This window comes from Lycorma delicatula, chromosome 2, assembly GCF_047948215.1.
Source record: "Lycorma delicatula isolate Av1 chromosome 2, ASM4794821v1, whole genome shotgun sequence".
In the NCBI taxonomy this organism is placed as follows: Eukaryota; Metazoa; Arthropoda; class Insecta; order Hemiptera; family Fulgoridae; genus Lycorma; species Lycorma delicatula.
The window spans coordinates 149,196,403-149,217,115 of NC_134456.1; the positions used below are offsets into that span (position 1 = coordinate 149,196,403).

At 27.9% G+C, this 20,713-nt stretch overlaps 1 protein-coding gene across 7 annotated transcripts in view; it reads left to right on the forward strand.

Moving 5' to 3' along the window:
- Positions 1-20,713, forward strand: part of LOC142319313 (proton channel OtopLc-like) — a 422,996-nt gene that overhangs the window by 318,818 nt on the left and 83,465 nt on the right. Inside the window, exons 1-2 of one of the 7 annotated variants that reach the window (XM_075356453.1) lie at positions 8,219-8,394; positions 17,925-18,206. The exons of the other annotated variants lie outside the window; for them this stretch is intronic. Of the exons in view, the coding sequence (XP_075212568.1) occupies positions 18,019-18,206 (188 nt within the window). The 5' untranslated portion in view covers positions 8,219-8,394; positions 17,925-18,018. Of the gene's footprint in view, positions 1-8,218; positions 8,395-17,924; positions 18,207-20,713 lie in introns of those variants that run through there. 7 annotated transcript variants of the gene reach the window in all.

Genomic DNA, 20,713 nt, shown 5'->3' on the forward strand with positions numbered 1-20,713 from the left:
AAAATGATCTCATTCTGGTTCTACCCATCCTACATTATAACTTTCAGAAAAATAATTAAATTGCAGTTTGACTAATTAAGAATTAGGCTTAAAATAAGGATAAGGCTAAAATAAGACTTAATATCTTCTGACTGACTGGAATATATTTTCATTGAAATCCGTTTATCAATATCAGATATAATTCTTTTGTATAACGTGGACATTATTTTTTTTCTCGTCCAGTTTTTACTTTCAAATTGAGGCAGAGTTTCTAAATTTTAATTTATCACGAGGGAAGCGAAATTATGTTTTATCTTAATCTTTCTGTAATTTGTCTATACATTCAGTGTTTGTGACGCACTTAGATGTATTTTTTTATTTTTTGTTAATATTTTCCGTTTCAAGACTCGGATCTTCCGTTTCCGTTTCACGGCTAATATCTTTCTTAGAAGCAGATGAAGGAAAAATGAAAAGGAAGGGATGATTCCGTCTTCGGGCCATCGCTGTAACTACGTCTAAGATAACTCATTATTGCATTTTAATTTTTATTAGTGAGATCGTACACCTGCAGCTGTTATTTTGCCTTTCACAGTGTACTATTAAATACTTAATAGAATACGATAAACTTTTCCTTGGTTACCTACAAACATCTTTCTAAAAAAAAAAAAAAACAAAACAAATAAAATACTAAGTTCGTATTAATTACTTGAAATATATATATGAAATAATATTAAGGTAAATACTGAAGATACCAGATAATGAAAATTATTTTAATACATACAATTATGTACACGTTGAACGGAGATGCATAAAATTCAGATTTTAAAAAAATAATACGTATTTGAATAATAGTATTTTTATAAATTCATCTAAAGAGCAATAATGTTTCCTTAAAAGAAAATCTTTTAGTTTTATTTCAAATAAATTGCGGGAAGTGTTTTTTTCTTTATGTTTCGGTAATTTATAAAAAATAAGGCTCTTTTATCGTAATCCGAAGTATTTTTATGAATTACATGGTATGAATTCTGTTGTCTGATTTAATAGAAGCTGATATTATTATTATTTTAATAAATGCTTAGGATTTTCTTTCCAGGAAAGAAAATCCGAGAATGAAATAATCAGAAAAACACAAACAATAAGCGAAGTTTTCTCTCTTCCCAGAAAGAAGAAAATGCTAAAAATAAGGAAGTAAATTAAGTTGGAACGTCGTCCTAAAGCGGCTAAAATCGACAAAAGTGACTATTTCCCCCCCCAAAGTTTTACATATTCATTATTATGAACACAAGGATAAGTTAATATTTTTATTTTCTCTAAATATTGGTAGTATTACCAATACTAATTTTAATAATAATACTATACTATAATAATATTGTATTATTAATACAATTAAATTATTTTTGACCCTGTCCAAATCTTCCACAATAAACTACTGTTGATAAGATTTTACTTAATTTTTGTTTTATTAATTCAATTTCATTTTAAAGCTTAATTTGTTAAATTTTTTCAACGTGAACTAAATCTGCTACTTACCTGAAATCGGTTTGACTATCAAATTTCGATCAGATGTTAGACGATTAATCTTACAAGGTTTAATTATTCAAAAAAGTAGTGATATTCGTTTATCTTGAACTGTAGTTAACGTTGATTTGTTAATGATTATTAACATATGATAATAGATTTAAGAAACACTTTGTATAAGCAGACACGTACGATGGTGTTCTCTGTCTCATTCTATTGGGTATTGTTGCAACCTAACCTAGCGCTTGCAAGATCTATATAGAAATATAAATCTATAGCAGTCGTGTTATACGTTAATCCAAAAAATCTTTAACATAATAGCTCGCATTCTTATAATGGTAGAAAATTACAAGGCTATATTATTTATTTCATTATTATTTTTCTGTTAACTTATAAAATTTAACTTTTTTAGTTAAAATTTTTCTTAAAAAAATAATAATAAAGTTCTTATCGTCCGTCATTCGGTATGTTGGATTCTATCAAATAGGTATACTTTTTTTGTCTAATTTTTGCCTCTGTATTTTGTTCATTTTAACCACTCTAGTGTATTTTCAGAATTTTATTAACATAAAAGAAGTAAAATTCTGTTTTCTTTTTTCCTTGTTTCAGTTTCAGTTTTTCACGTTAAAAGACAACCGTCAGACGAAATAAAATGTCTAATCAAACCAATAGAAGATTCAAACAGAAAACCTACTTGTGACTATAGGTATATCAGCATATCTTTGGCTGAAAAGCTGTTGAAATAATATTACAAAAAAATTTCAAAATGTTTAAAAACTTGCTTTATCCTTTTCGTACTTTAATCAAATTATTATCGTACATTGCATGAGTTTAATTTGGATTTCAAAAGACAACATCATATATTAAAATTTCTAATATATTTATAAAATATCAAACAAATTTTTGATCAAACATTTACTATACAAAGTAACGAAATAGTGAAGTTTTAATTTCATTTTTAAATTATTAATTAAGGAGCTGTGTCTCAACATACTTCCTGCCAAAAATCATCTGTGTGTGTGATATATATATATATATATATATATATATGTGTGTGTGTGTGTGTGTGTGTGTGTGTGTGTGTGTGTATGTGTATGAGTGATGACGAAATGTTGTCAAATTCGAAACTACAAAACTACCATACAAAATTTTTGTCATACCTTTATGTCAAACGGATATCAGATTTGTCATCTGCGACCCCCAAAACCCCGCATAGCCGTTTTGCAGATTTCGACATTTTCTACACCTGCACCCGTAATTTACCTCCATTCGGGGAAATGTTTGCAAAATTAATGATTGAATATTGTATTGTCACCCGATTTTAGTAACTGTGCAAAATTTCATCAATAAGTAAGACCAGGAAGTATGTTAAATTAAGGATGTAAGACTTGAGGACAAACATAAAAAAAAAAAAAAAAAAAAAAACATTGTGAGTTAAAGAAAAGCAAGTAAAAAGAAACAATTGGAGAAACTAAAAAAGAAAAAAAAATTCCGTTTCTCGCTAAAAACATTAAGTCATCGGAACTTCAAAAGTCATGAACATCGAAAGAATTTCCATTTATGAGTTTTTAAACAGATAAGACTGTTGATTTATGCAGCTAAAAAATATAAGTTAGTAATCTTCTATTCTCGACCAAAATTGAAATAGATACAATATCAGAAAACTAGCCAATATTGCAAACTAGTATGGAAAAAAAAGTGAAGTAAACACTGCGAATAAAATGTGTACTGATGAATCTGTTTCAACAATAACCAGAAGGTGGCGGTTAGTTTTATTTTACTCCATCTTGAACATCGCAGAAATAAATGTAAAAATAATTTTTCCTACGTTAAAATCCGATGATGAGTTTCTTCATTGAGACGAAACCTTTTTAATATCTTAACAATGGTCGTCATGAAAGAACACGTGATGAAGGGTGAAGTTTATTTAAACTTCACCCTTCATTTATGTCCCTTCAGTTTATGTCTGCTGTCATTGCCAACAGACATAAACATTTTTTTAAAAAGAAAATATAGTCCTGCAGAAGAAAATACAGCACAACAAACTGAAGAGCGGACTCTGTAAAAATAAAAAGGACTAGTTTGGATTGTTGGACGGTATTGAAATATCTGGATTGTGGATTACTTTATAGTAATTGTTAATATTTAATATATCTAATTTAACATTATATCATGTGTTTGTATTTAAATAATTAATATGGACTTTAAACAGAACTATTTTTTTATCTCATTCTTTATCTTTAACTCGCCGGGCTAGTCTAGTGGTTAAACTCGTTATTGCAAAATCAGTTGATCTTTGAAGTCGAGAGTTCTAAGGTTCGAGTCCTTGTAATGGTAATTGTTTTTGTACGGATTTGAATGCTAGAGTGTGGATATCGGTGTTCTTTGGTGGTTGGGTTTCAATTAACCTTACTTCTCAGGATTGGTCGACCTGAGTCTGTTCAAGACTATACATGTTTACATTATACGTGGTACATTTACACTTATTGCACTACATCTGCAACTACGTCAGGCCTGACAAACCGGTAGCAGTAATTGTATTTGCCTATATACGCGCGCACACACACACACACACACACACACACACACACACACACACACACACACACACACACACACACACACACACACACACACACACACACACACACACACACACACACACACACACACACACACACATACACACACACACACACACACACATATATATACACATACACATACACATACACATACACATACACATACACATACACATACACATACACATACACACACACACACATATATACACACACACATACACTTAGATCCGGTAGCTGGAAAACTGGTTGGGTTGGAGAAATATTAGAGAAATACGTATATAATTTGTTTTTATAGTTATAATTACCTAATATTGACGTGATCTGTATATGTTTATGTACCGATTGAGATCCTTTTATTTAATTTGAAGAAAAAAAATTAATAACTCAAAAATCAAAACAAAAAATATTTATTACAAAAATATATTAAAATATTTCACGCTAAAAGTTTTACACCAACATTTCACATCACTTAGATGTGTTTTTCCTAGGTTTTGTCAATGTTTTTTCCGTCAGATAATATATTTTTATATTAATACAAAAGACAAAAAATGTGAAAATAAAAACATATCAAACATTTAAAAAATATACGAGCAATCAATTCCTTTTTTTAAATATTTATATTTTAAAGCAATAGTAATAATAATTAAATCACTGAAAATAGAATGTAATAAAAAATTAATAGCAAAATTAACGAAATAAAAGAAAATATGTTTGATAAGATACAGTAGGCGAATGATGGAAGGTTAATAAAGTACACGTATTTAACTACATTATAACTAATTTAATTTTAACCCTTGTATAGAGGTAAATTTTCATTTTATGTTACTTTCTCGGTTATAGCTATATTTATAGATGCTGCATTAACTATAGCTATAAGGGAAAGTATGGTGAGGTCAAAATTTTGAGTGTGTGGATTTTTGAAAATCTTGACATTTTATAACCCTTTTATAATGGAAAAACTAAACAAATAAAAACCATGGAAAATTTCAGAAGGATATGTATGTTTCGGTAAATATCACCATGCTGCGTGAACAGTAAATCTTTAAATTTTGCTCAAATATTTTTATATTTGTGAATAGAGCATTGATGCTAATAAATTTTGAATTAAATTGGACAAGGGAATGAGTATTTATCCCTATTTAAAAATTTCAACTCCATAGGAACATCGTAGGTACTTGAAATGCAATGTAGTAGTAGTAATATATAACTTGTTTTCATTATTAAAATTTTAAGTCGATCGGACTTAAGGGTTGTCGATATAATTAGCTTAATTGTTTCAGATATTTTGTTATATATTTCCAAATAGGATAACTAAAAACTCATGAAATTTATAAAAAATATTCATCTATATAATTTCTAATTATGTAAGTCTATAAAAGTTAATTAAGTCTATAAAGTTCTAATTTCTGTTATTTATTTTTTGTCCCTGAGCCGATACAAGAATAATTTCGTCTCCAAAAAACTCTTTTGTAGATTATTTTTAATATTTCAAAACCCCAGCTTTTGGAGATTTATAATATTGTCTTCAAAGTCGTTATCTAATATTGATTTTCAAAATAGTTTTTCACTTTGAATTTTATAATTAATTTGATCGGTTTTAAGTAACAATAATACAAATTAAAACTCTGACTTATTTGAAATATGAGCAAAATCGGAAAAGTTGTACTTAATCATTTCTCACATTTCTTATTAGATTTTAGATAGTTTTCATGAATTATTTCATCCAGGTACGATTAAAATTAAAAAAAACTAATTAGGGTTATCAATTAAAAGGTATAATATTAACAGCTATTACGTTAAAACGATATAATTTAATTTAAATATATATATTCCCCAATAACCCATAGAAATTGTAAAAATTCAATTCAAATATAATAAACATTTCGCGGAGACAGTTCGTGAAGTTTGTAATGATTTCAGTCGTAATGAAACACCATCACATATAACAATTGTAAAAGTGGTTGCCGAATTTGAAAAAACTGGTCAAGTTATTGATATGAAGTGCAAATCCGTCAAAGTAATGATAGGTCAACTGAAAACATTATCACTGCTGCGGAAAGTGGCGTTGAAAACCCAGTTCTATCAATTTACCAACAGAGCCATTAGCTCTGTTGGCCATTTCAAAGACTAGTATATATCGTATTTTGAATAAAGATCAGACTTTAGCTAAGATACCTTGTTCGACTTCGTGATTTTGTCGATTGGATACAGGAAATTCAGATAGGTAGCTCTGTCCGAGTTTTTAAAAAAATTGTTAGTGACGAGGCCCATTTCCAGTTGAACGGGTTCGTAAATAAGCAGAATTGCCGCACATGGGGTTTCAAAAACCCTACAATACTTGTCGAACGATGCCTATTCATATCGAATGACTGTTTGGTGCGGCTTTTGGGCAGGTGGTGTGATCGGGGCGTTTTTTTAACGAGATCGACGAAGGTACAGTTAATGTGTAGAGCGGTGTTGCATGATACTAATTGGTTTCTTATGACCTGCATTGGACGAAATGGACGTTGATGATGTTTATTTCCAGCAGGATAACGCTACGAGCCACATAAACCGTCACATTGCATTATTGCGCGAGAAATTCTCACAAAACGTAGACATCAATTGGCCACCTAGATCATGCGATCTAATATTTTTTGACTCTTTCCTTAGGAGATTTGTGAAGGAACAAGAATACTACAATAATCCTCAAATAATCAAAGAGAATTTTCAAGCCGTTGTTTGCAAAAATCCGAAAATTATGTGAGAATAAATAAGAATAATTATGCGAGAATTATGTGAAAATTTGAAGCAGAACTTCCTTCTCCGGATTAACATTTCTAACAGAAACCTAGGCGGCCATTTATTGGATAATCTATTCCAAATTTAATTGTAATTTGTTTCTTTAAATTGAAATAAAGACGACATTTTTCCAAAATAATATCTATTTTATAATTAATTTAATATGACATCTCTTAATGGAATATTTACATTCTTTATATTTATTTATTAATAATAAAATGCGTTAAATTAGTATAAATACTAATTTAATTGTTTTAATAAAATTCTTTCTGCTGTTCTCTTTATCAAGAATTACCAGTAAGATGTATTACATCTTTCTTTTAATCCATTTTACGAATTGTGAATGACTTATTGAATTTACTTTAATATTCTTATTTTAAATGATTTAATTAATAAAGGATTTTCATTTATTAATACTATTTGATTCAATTTTACTTACCGTACTCTATTCATTGCTAATTTTGAATCAGATAAAAAAAAGAGAATGTTGTGAGTTAGAGGTAGGTCAAAATATGACACAGTTTTTTTTTTTTTTTAATAATTTCTTTTAAACGCTTCAGGTCATTGTAGTCAGAACCCTTTTTCATTTTCATCCCCAAGTTTTTCTTTTGAAAGAAAAAAACTTTTATCATCTTCTTTATGAATGTTTTTATTATCTTTAAGTTTTTTCAAACATTTATTACAAAGAATTTCATTCGTGCATAGATAATGAATTTTGCGTTATGACTACATTATAAGAAATATCGAACCTGATTCCAGGTTTATACGAGTACATATTTTGAAATATTATGCTTTTATTATAGCTCTTGTTTTTAATAACTATGAATTCTAGTAATTAAATAATCTCCATATTAAGATAAAAATAAATACCGATACAAATTTTTAAAGTGGCGGGAAAATTAGAGGCAGAAGATCAGTAAGATTGGCGGGAGTAAGGAAAATCGAGATAGAGGGCAATGTACTTATGTTTTTTTTTTAGTGTAGGGACGGAAAGGTGCGGAATCCTATATATATGAAGTGTAACGGGCCTACTCTAAAAACTGGCAAGATTCCATAGCCACTTTTAAGTAGATAAAAACTCTTATCTGTGTCGAGATGAACCTTATATAAACGGGAATTTGCAGGGATGCAAATAAATAGATAAAGCATGGAGTACGGTACGGGCGTGTGTAGCGGGTTGCCTGGCGGGTGGGAGTCAGTCAATATCTGGGACAGCATCCCTGGACCGCGTTCGACCAATCGGAGAACAGGATTAGGTCACGTGACGGCTCACTTAGCTCAGTACTAACGCCCGCCGAAAGGCCAGCTCTTCGCGATCTGGAGTAAGGAATCGCCGGAGTTTTTACCTTCTGGTAAAGTGATTTTTATATCACCGCGTGTTGCCTAGTGTTGTGTTATATCTACGGGGGCCTGGGTTCATGATTTAACCGATACGACATCGAAAAATACATGACACGTACCGATTAAATGCTTCTGTCTGGAGGCGACACCTAGACACTGCTTATATACATGGCCATTTATCACACTTGTAATAAACATAGTTTTTATTTAATCTGATCGTTTAATTGTGATGTTTTATTTCTTTTTAATAATCGATAACTGTAAGTTTGTCGGATATAAGTTATTTAAATTTTATACAAAGATAAATCCAGTGTAAATAGCAAATATTTTATTCAGTGGTGAACATAAACAACATAACGACCCGAACAACACAAATATTTTAGCGGGTTTCCCTATATTATTTACATCTACTATATAAAAAGAAAAACAAAAGAATATATAAGTACTTATAAAATTATATAAATATTTTTTTTATTTTGTTTAGTTTTTTAATATCGTAAAATTTATTTGTTATAAGAAATTAAAGTCAGCAAATGATTCTCTCCTCATAAGTGCATTAATTATTGTCAGTATCACAGTATATTTGTTTATTATTGTCGTTATGAATTTATAGCAATAGCTGTTATTTATTTGAAATTAATGTAATAATTCCAGATGATAGTTTTATTTCTTTTATAAAAAGAAAACGTTATTTTTTTAAATTTTATTACAACAAAAAGATTACATTCCTTGCCCAAAATGTAATTTTTATTTATCATATTTCTTTATGTAAAATTGTTTTTTTCTTATGGGATTTTTATAAATTTATATCTTATTTATAATGTAGAAGAGGTTTTTTTTTTTAGTATATCCGTTGAAGTTTTCCGTTTACTTTGAATCTAATTTTCTCTCTCTCTCTCTCTCTTTCTTTCTTTCTTTCTTTCTTTCTTTCTTTCTTTCTTTCTTTCTTTTTCTATATATATTTGTGTGTAAACCCTCTTCTATCTCTCACAGTTTTTTACCATCCCTTTTCTCTAAAACAATCTTATTTTATATAGGAAATATTAATTTATAAAAAAATTACTATGGCTTGAATTTTTTAAAGCTTATTTTTGTTAAATCTTTGATTTCAAAATTAACCAGTAAAATATTTTTCGTAAACTATTTATAATATATTCTCTCTTCCGTATGCATAAAATAATTTTTATTATAGAACACTTTTTAGATTTTTTCTTTCGATTTAAAAAAAAAAATTTCTTTTGATATTCTTTATATAGCTCATTATAAAGAAAATAAATAAATCAACAAATAAACTCTAAAAAAATAAATAAATACTCTTCAGAATTATCTTTTAAGAAATTTTTTTTAAACTGAGTTAAATTTTTCTTAATTGTTTGATTATTAAATTTGTTGTAAAAAAAAGTATCGAACTGATTTTTCAATTACCTTATACTTATTTGAGATAAAAATAGTACAATGGAGATTTACTGTTCAAAAATTTATTTTTTTATTTCAATCCATTCTTCAATCAACTATATCTGAATTTAACGGCCATATACATAGATATAAACACCAGTTTGTTTACAATAAAATACTTATTTTTATTTTTCTATATCTTAATTAATCGATTGACACAGTTATTTAAGTTATTAATAGTCATTAATAAATTATTTTAAAATAGAATTTTTTAATTAATGAAATAGTATACTGTTATAAATGAAATAAATATACCTCCGTGATGGAGAGGTAATATTTCTGATTAACTTTATCAGTAAGATTCTGGATTTAAATCTCATCAGGATAGGAATTTTTCGCACGTTATAAATGTTATGTATTACATTCTATATTCAAACCGGTAGAAATTTTTTTTTTTTTTTTTATAGTTATGATAAATAATGTCTTATTTAAATAAGACATGTGCGCTTTAAATTATTCTTTTATTTATAATTGTAAAAAATAGATTTGCTATTTCAAATTTATATTTATTAAGGAAGTGTAATATAGGTAAGTGTAATGATAGATAAAGTGTAATAGGAAGATAGAAGTGTAATATTTGATTGATATTTCATTGATATAATAGCACATGGTTCAATAAAAAAGTATTTACTAAAACATTCTATTATAATTTAACAATATGTCATTCATTTGGATCTTACGATCTTACCTGTGCGCATGCGTATATTTTAATGAACGTATTTATAAGTCAACAAAACTTTATTTATCTTCTAATAAACTTTTATAATATGTATAAAATAATTTATTGTAATAAAGCAATTAAAATAAATTTTATTTTTAGTGCCAAAAAAAAAATATTTTTTCTTTAATAATTTATTTGAGATTGTAATGTGAGAATGTATTTTTAATAGCAAAATTAAAATAAAATAAAATCATTCTTGAGGTAATTTCATTTCATTTTTGTTTCTTATGTAACATTTTTATTTAAATAACATCTAATATTTTATACATATATATAAAATTATTTTTTCTAAACGTTGTTCTTTCACTCAATTATTAAATGATCTAATTTTTCTGTTTACTTGTATTAGGTCTGCCATTTTTGTTACTTTTTGTTTTAATAAATTAATATGGTATTTTGTGATGCTACTCTAATCAAAATTTTACCACGTTCAGGCAGATGATTAAACAATTTCTTTACTTTAACTATGAAGTAGAATTCCTACGCATTCCTGTACTGTACGCGCGCGCGCGCGCTCACGCACACGTACATATTTATATATGTGTGTGTGTGTGTGTGTGTATTTATTTATTTATTTATTTATATACTACTGTATGTGTAGACGTACCACCTTACATAAAATCCTAGGTCAGTTAATTATGGCAATAGTGAAGATTATAAGTAAACCTTCTAGATCAGTAAACGGTTTAGCAAAATATTTGAGTCATACTAAATTTATATCACAAGATAAATTTAATAATTCTGGTATATATAAAATTACTCTGGTAATGATTGTAAAGAAATATTCACTGATATAAACACATCCATTAAACAGAGGTTTTTTATATTAGAGACGTAAATAAAAGAAAGAATTTTTTAAATGTTACTGACCACCTTATTACACAGAAACACACAATAACAATTACAGAAAATAATTTTAAAATAAATTATAATAAATATAAATCTTTCGAATATTATTTCATTTAAAAATGTAAACACTTGGTAACTTTTGAAAATGATTAATTTTTTAATCAAATAATCCGAGATAAATTATTTAAAAGGGGTTGAAAATCTTACTACACCAATTCAAACAAATTGTTTACTGAGTGGTTTGTAACTACTGTATTTAATATTAAGAACGGATAAAAATGTTGTAATGTCCTTTTCAGGTAGTCATAACATTGCTAATCGTATAAATAAAATTCCCATTAATCATAACGGTAGTACTTCTGTTGGCTATAAATCGGAATTTTCGGGCGTTTTATTCGATGACAAGTTTTCTTGTGATCAAATTGATTTCATTTGCTAGAAAATTAAATTTGTCTGTTTTGCTTTGAAGCGACTTAACTAAACTTGTCATAATTATTAATTATTTATTATGCTTAACGTATATTCTCATCTAAAGTGTAATATCCCCTCTTGGGGTTTCCTTATAAAGTCAGAAAAAGTTTTTAATATACGAATTATTGTTTTGCACATATATGTAGACCAATATTTATAAAATTAATAATGGTAATTTTAAAATTTTTGCGGAAAAGATTCTTATTCTTTATCACCTATTCTTAATAAATAACAGTAATCACAGATCGAACAACGGAACTGTTTTCATTTTGTTGAACATAACTACTTAGATTTCCCACCAATTTACTTAAATTACAATAATTAAAAGATTTTCTCATACAGGAACAATATTGATGATTTTTTGAATAATAGTAATTACATTTTATTTTTAAATAATCAGTAAGGATTTTAATCACAACTATTTATTAAAATTTATTTTGTAATTATTTTTACATTTTGTGAATCCGCTGTGATCAGGATTTTTACCATGGTCTTCCTTAATTGATCGAGGAGTAGGTTACCTTACTGTTATCCGTGGAATAACATATTTATTCATCCCTTTCGTGATATTTCAATAATGTTTTATTATGTACCAATTGAATAAAAAATGAATAATTTATTTAAATTTTACATCGAAGTTAAACAAATTTTACATAAGAATTACATAAAAATCACTTAATTCAGATAACTTAGTGAAATAATAGCTAATCTTTTATAGATTTAATTAAATAAATATTGTATTATTTTGAAACCCTTAAAATTCACTGAGTTTAAATGAAATTTTATATATATATATATATATATATATATATATATACACAGAATGTATCACGAAGTTCTCCTGGAACTTTCGAAATTTTTCTACTCATGAAAATAATGGAAAAAGTGCATACGTCCTAAAATGCGACGTTTCTAAGTTAAGGCTAGTGAAACATTTCGCTCGGATTTTAGCTATCCCGGTGAAATGAGGTCGTACTGAAATTATTAGGACGTTAATTAAGATAGAATTAGTGATTTCTTGTGGTTGTTGACCTGAAGAATCGAATATAGTAGATTCCAGAACGGTATCTGCAGTAGGTTTTGAGAAATCTGGGGTTAAAACCAATAAATTGGGGTAAAAACCCTATTTTTTATGTTTGACGTACAATGACTTTGTTAAATGGGTAATAAACACATAATACTTTTTTAAAAAAAACTTGCAGAGAATTTGAACAAAATGGTGTAAGATAAAATAAATTTAAAAAAAAGTTAGAAAAATTCGAATTTTATTTAGAAACAGTACATTACTACGTTTGTCAGGAAAGTATTTTTATTTAATGTAATTTTGGTGATGTGAAAAATTTGTAAAAACCAACTTAATGATAAAAATTGGTGTAAAATTTAAAAAACTGGGAATTATATAACAATCGTAAAGTTAAATAAATAATAAAAATTACTTAGATAATACATTTTTTATTAGTCAGAAATACAATAAATTATTTGAAAAATTATTATTTCAAAGTTGGTAATAAAATAACAGCTGATCAACAATACGCAACACTGAATTAATATTTAAATCAATATGTAAGGTACATTAAGTAAATCAGGTACTGTGAACTGTGCTGTCGTTAGCGAAGTTTTTCTGTAAATTTTAGTTTGAACGTGATTGGTTTGCCATTGAAGTAATGCTGTAATTATTTACAACAGAGAAATCCGCTGATATGGAAATCATGTTGGGTGTGTGTAACGGTAATTCTATAGCTGCTGCAGTAGAATATGAAATACGTTTTCCGAATCACAGGATTCCAGATTCGAGAACAATTAGCAAGACTTTTTGCAATCTTCGGGAAACAGTTCACTACCTAGTATTCGTACCAACTACGAACGATCTATCTAACACGTCGCTGTTATTGATGAAATTATTATCGATGCAGTTCTGCGCAGTCCAAGCGTCAGTACATGACATCTTTCTAAGCGGATCCAAGTTTCGCATTCAACGGTTTGGATGACATTTAAACAAAACAAGTCTTGTTCTTATAAACAACCAGTTCAACATCTATACCCAGGAGACGGTCCGCTTCGCTTGGAGTTCTGCAGCTGGTGGAATACAAATCGACAACTCTACAAATTACGTTTTATTTACCAGCGAGACAAATTTAACTCTAGATGGCGTCAACAACTTAAGCAGTGAGCAGTCATGGGCAGAAGTAATTCCTCAAGAAACGGTGGAAGGCAGTTTTCAACACCGATTTAGTGTAAAAATATGGTGCGGTCTTCTTTATAATCAGCTGTTTGGACCGTTAATATTATCGGGCCGCTTAAGTCTACTTGCACTTTCTTCAAGAAGGATTGCCACAGCTGCTTCATGATGTGCCTCTACCGCTGAGACGCAAAGTATTTTTCTAGCACGATGGCGCGCTTCTCCACTTCCCTTGTGACATTTCCACTGACTTAAAACATCATTTCGTGGAAGTTCTCCTTCCAGTGGAGAAACTTTGTGATACACTCTGTATATAATTATACGGTAAACAATATTTGTACTGCGCTTTTTTTTTAACTAATGAGTTTTTGTTCATCAATAAAGAGCAGTTCATCGTCAGTTTAAATTCTACAGTTTTTGAGTTACTTGGTACTATAATAATGCATTTTTGTCTTCAATACTAAGTTTAATTTTCCTCCTACAGATTAAAATACAATACTAATTACCATTTTAGGTTACCTCTCATTTTTAATAATTTACCATATCTAATGTAATCTATGTAGTTTGTTTACTTATGTAGTATAAACCATTTTCTCAACTATTCTTCAATTTTGTAGTTTTTTCTGTCGTTAAAATGGACTTCAAAAACCTGATTTTTATTATTATTATTATTTTTTTTAATTTTATCGTCGAATTTAAATTTATACTTGCTTATGAATTGATTGCTACAAGTTTTCAATAGTTTATTTCTTACAATCTTATCTATATCTATGTTTCTAAGTTACTTAACTACTTCTTAATTTGTTTCATTAGATCCTCAAACGATTGGATTCTTTAAACAAATACTTGTAACTTAACACCAGATCTTATCTTTTGCGCGAGTTGCTAATAATGAGCTAGTCTCTTAATTAAATTCTTTTACGTTCGTTGCATCAATCTTTGAGCTATGCAGCAAGAAGGAAAGTATGATAATCAGTCAAAAAATTGGGTATGGGTTTTTTTCATTTCTCGACATTTCTTGATCCAGGGACCCCAAAAAAATAAAGTGGAGGTAATATTCATTCGTATTCGTTCGTACCCAAACGTTTGAAGCTTAATAACTTTGACTGGATAAACGATTTTGATGAAATCTTACACATCGTGTATATGGGGGACAATTTGTAAAATTTTAAGATTAATATTTCCGGATGGTGGGGGGTTAATTTTTGGGGTCAATTTTCTCAGAATTTTGCAAATATAACCCCAATTTATATTAAACTCAGTACATGCGTGCATGCTTATCTTCTCATTTAAAAAACAATTGTCCTATACCCCTTTCCCCAAAAATCGAAAAAGCTATCTTTTTATTTATTGCATATTTTTAACCGAATTTTTTTCGTCTTCCTCGGCATAGTAGTTATGGTGGAAGCAACCAAAAAACAAAACTGCTTAGGGAGTAATATTAGAGCTGGGGGAGCCGATCGCAGTTTAAAAGTACCGATTTTTTAAATTTCTCAATATTTTTTGGATTTATCTAAACTTTAAATACTATTAAAAGTTTATAAAGTTGTGTCAGTTATTAAAATCGTATATGATATAGGTATTGAGCAGGTAGGTCAAATGGAATCCAAATTTTCTTTTGTAAAAATGTTGATTTTTTTTTTTTTACTTATTTTATGTTTTCTAGATTCAGTACAATTTTGATGATAAATACTTAATTTGGTCAAGGAGATCATTTTAAAGAAATTTTTATTAAGAATTTTTTATTTTGTCAATTATACTTAAATTCTGCATCATTTTTAAGGTAAAAACGTAATTTAAGCAACGGGGTCAAATCGGACCAAATTGTATTTTAATCTTATTCGTAGTTGTGTTCTGAACATTGAATAAATAAGTCATTAATATTCTTTTAATACCTTATGTCGTATTTGAAACAGGAAAAGTTATGTAACCTTTAACCGGCTTTTTTACTTGATTTAAATTTTGTCCACTGATGCTGCATTCCATTCCTTTCTATTTTGAGTCAGTCTTTTAAATCTCAACATAATTACTGCATCTAACATCTTCAATTACGTGTTTTATTTATGCTAGTCTTTGTCTTCCTCTAAAGTTTTAATCCCTTACATAATCCTATATTACTAAATTACTAATAATCTAAAACTTTAATATCATAATGTTTGGTCCACCAACCTATTTCGTTATTTTACAAGATTCTGCCACAAATTTTTTTTACTCTTCTGTTTATCTTTAGCCGTCAAATTTATTATCTATATTTTATTAATTCACCTAATTTTCAAAGGTTTCTTTTTTCTTTCTGTTTCCTATTGTCTATGTTTCGCTGCATAAAAATTTTGCCAATAATTCGTCTTACAGAGGCCATTTTTTGCATTAAAGCTCTCTTTGTGTTAGTCTACATTTAATATCTACGTTAATTTGTTTATTCTTTATATTACGTAATTATTTACTAAGTAAATAGTAAAATTTCCCTTTATATTTTAATTCCTTATTATCTTAATTTCTTTTTTGTTTTCTTGTTAAATCTCATTTATTTATACTTTCCCATTATGTAGTTAACCTGTACATCTATTGCAATATTATATTGCACAGGCATAAAATGTTTGCGAAAAATATTTTTAATAAAATCTTTTACGAAGAGCTTTAATAGATGTAGGTCTGACTAAGATAAAGGTTCCCAACTTATCCATAACATACACATCATATCCTTATCTCATAAAATTATTAATTCTATTTTAAACTTTAAATCCCATCCATCGCAATAAATAATCAATGAATGAATGATATAATTAAAAAATTAAATATTTTTTTTAAAAGTTATATCTGTATTCAAAATATATAATAAATATTCATATAAAATAAACATACATTAATTTCAAAAGATCTCGACTAAAATTCTATCCATAATTTTGCAGAAAAAAATTATAGGAATAGAAAAAAAAACAAATACTTATAAAAAAGAACGATATTTCTTGTCTTAAATAGTTAAAAATCTGGATTGTAGGAAAGAAAAATAGTTAAAAATATCCCCGAGTTAAACTAAATTTTTGTGTTATTTGTCGGTTGGCCTTAAAATAATGTTTAAAGAAAAACTTTCCGATTATGTTGTTATACTCATACTTCATAAGTATATAATCTGATTGAAGGTATGCTTGCTAATCGGGTCCAAATTTTGCATATCGGGGTTTTTACAGATCTTGACATTTTACGAACCCCTTTTAATCAAAGGACATAACTTAGTATTAAAAAATTCCGAATGGATGTACAACAGTCACTCAGTAATTAAAGATACACATTTTTCTTAAGCTAAAACTGTTTATTTAATCGATGTCACTTTTTTCACTTATTAACATAATTTCCAGCAACAATAATACGCTTGTCCCACTTTTGAATTAGCTTATTTAGGTCTACTGCAAAAAACTCTTTTTCTTGATGTCGAAGCCAATTTAGTACAATTTTTGTATGTTTTTATTTCCATTTAATATTTTTGATGCCAATTCTGGATTGAATAGCGGGTGAGATAGTACTTCCAGATCAATCTTTTGATCTTTGACGCCGAGCGTATCGTGAATCAGAATGATGCCATTGCGTTGAGATTGAGGGCGACTTCATTTTATCGATGTTCATGTCACAGTAGTAAATGCTGTTTATGTTCGCTGATCTAAAAATCGTTCTTCTGTTATTTTCTTTTCTCTTACATTTTCTTATGTTATGTTTCTTCATTTTTCACTTTTATTTTCTGCATCATCATATATGCAATTAGTTGTATTTTTTTATTAACGTTCAATTATAATTTTCATTGATTTTAATGAAAATCATTATCAGTATGTAATATCAGAAATATATATATATTTTTTTTTATACAATTAATTGTTCAATTTAGATTCAAATTTAAAAATGGATTGCAGAGATCTATTAGATATTTAATGAACATGAAACCTAGGCCTTCGAAATGTAATGGTTAAATTAACTATCCGACTGTTAATTCATTGAAAAGTTTATTAATAAAAATATTTTTTTAAAAATATTCCGGTTCTTTTATTTTTAGGTGTAATTTTACAACGAATATTATAACGAAAACTATAAATTAATTAAGTGTTGTGTTAATTAAAAAAGAAAAAAAAGAAATGAACTGATTAATAATGGGAGAAGTTAAAGTGGCTACTGTTGAAACGATGGAATCGGTGGACAATATGGCTACACTACCTGTGTCGCGCGCGCACGGTGGTGGTAGTGATGTAACACCAGAGAAGAATAATTTTACAAATAAGGAAATGGAAGCAAAAAAAGGACGACCGAATTCCCAAGCGTCCCAGCTATCACAAACAAGGTAGGCTTGAATTTTTTTTGTGTTAATAAAAATTTTCAGGAAATTTGCAAAAATGTTTATCATAAGCGTAATAATAACATTCTGTATTATCATTATTCTATTGGTCTATTTAAAAAGTAAATATTACATGTCAGTTCTTTCTTCTGTTTATTTTTCCCTACGTTAAAAAAACGTTACGTAAAAAAGAAATGCCACGTAGCAAATATTTTTGAAGTCGAGTAATTAAAACTTTTAAACTATTTCTAATCAATGCGTATGCGCGCACCTGGGTTTATGGATGTAACTAAATGAGTGAATGAGTGTCTATCATGACTGAAAAACCAACCCTTTTGAATGAATCTACAGTAAAATTATGTTCACCAATACTCTTACATTTATTTATATTCTAAATACGATCTATTACAGTGTTTCCAACATAAGAAAAAGTTTTGATATTTTTCTTTTTATTTAAGTTAGTGATTTAGTTAAGAGAAGTGTAGAGTTTAGTTACCCCAGTAAAAGATACAGATGAAACGAAAATCAAAATTTCTAAATTATTATAAAAATACACAAATAAAATTGGAGTTCAAATTTCTATGAAATTAGTTTTTTTTTGTTTCAAAAAACAGAATGGTTCTAAAGTAGCAAAAATAAAGCTCATATGTATAAATCAAAATCTCACAAGATAAAACAATTAAGAGTCCAAAAAATTAAATATCTGGGGGAAATTTTAATACCAAATGTCTTGAAAAAACAGGGATGAAAGCTAGAGTACAGAAAATGGAAATAGCATATTATTTAACAAAGGATATATGTATAAGAAATCTCTTTCCAGAAATACAAAACTAAGATATTACAAGACAGCAATAATTTTAGATGCTCTGGATGGGGTGTAGAGAGTTTACAAAAATTTTCATAAAAAGAAATCAACAAAATTAAAAAAAAAAAATTAAGAAAAATATACAGACCAAAATATAAAAACAGTGTTCATAAGTTAAGAAAAACAGAGGAAATTTATAAAGATTTTAAAAAAAATAGGACATAAATTGCAGAAAAGAAGATTAAAATTTTATGAACACATTTAAAATGAATGACAGCAGATTAACTAAACAAAATTTTTAGTTCTTTTTGAAAAAAGAAAACCAAAAATAATCTGGTTCATAGAAGAAGAAGATACTCAGTATATCATGAAACAAAATTGCGAACAGTTAAACTTTCAGAAAAAGTATAGACGAATCTGAATTTCTAGGATTATGATTTTGTTTATTTTTTCATAATAAATAGAAAATAAGTTATCTACTGCAACTTTATTTTTTCACTCAAAATATTTTATATATTTTAATTTAGTTTTTGCAATGACAGTGAATCATAGTTAAAAACTTTAAAAAATAAAATTAGAGCATGTTCTACTAAAAAGATGTTGCATTTAAATCAGTGTAGATATTGTATATAATTTTGTAAGGACTGTAAACAAGCCATAGAAAGATATGTATGAATATTTAGCGCTTTAATGTTTTAGATAATCTAACACAAAAAAAAAAATAAGTATAATGACCCCTTTGACAATCATGCCAAGCTCATAAAACTGTGTGAAAAATAAACTGATTTCCCTTTTGCCTTTACTGAGCTGAATGTGTTGTTTAGTATCACCATGCCAAGCCCACTGAATTGCTGATGATATTTGACCATTCACTCTGTTCACCACAGGGACTGGTTGTATAACAAACTCTCATAGAAAGCAGTTATGAATGATGTTCCTCTTGCACGTCAAATGCTATAGATGCATCACTATTTGGACAGATAATGCAAAGGAACAAATTAATTTACCCTTAATCGTTGTAAAATACTGCATTATGTACATAAAACAATCTATTTTTTAGTACCATTGCTTAAGGTGTACTGTAAGCCACTTTTTAAACTAATTGTGAATAATATTAAATGGCTACTCTTTTGGTTAGGGTTGTAGTAACATGAACTTTTTTATGTCAAAATGTTTTGTTTGGTAATGTTCTTTTAAAATGATCTGTCACAACCCCTCCAGGGTTTTTACTAGACCAGGTATTGAATTATATTATCCTAATTGCTGCATTTCTTTTACTGTTTCAGTTTTATTCATATTATTATTATCCTAGCTTTCATCATATTTTTAACCATTTTTTCTAATATTTTAATATTCAAGAACCTCATGTTAATATTTTGACCTGGATGATGATAATGTTTTTCACCCCCCCCCCCAAAAAAAAAACCCCTCCATCCTTTCCATTTAAAAATTTGAATTGCCATTCCTGATTTTTTTTTGAGTTTTTCTGATTATTTTGGGCTGGGATGATCTCCTACTACATCATTTTGAGGCAGAAACATAAACTAAATCTTATTTTTCTATGTTAAAATGTTATTTAAGGTTTGCTATACTTTTTTAACATCCAGTATATTGAAATCTACAATTTAAACCGTTTATTTTATTTAGTTTTTATTGGCCAAAACTGTATTCATATTAGATTAGCAATTTATTAAATACAAAAAAAAAA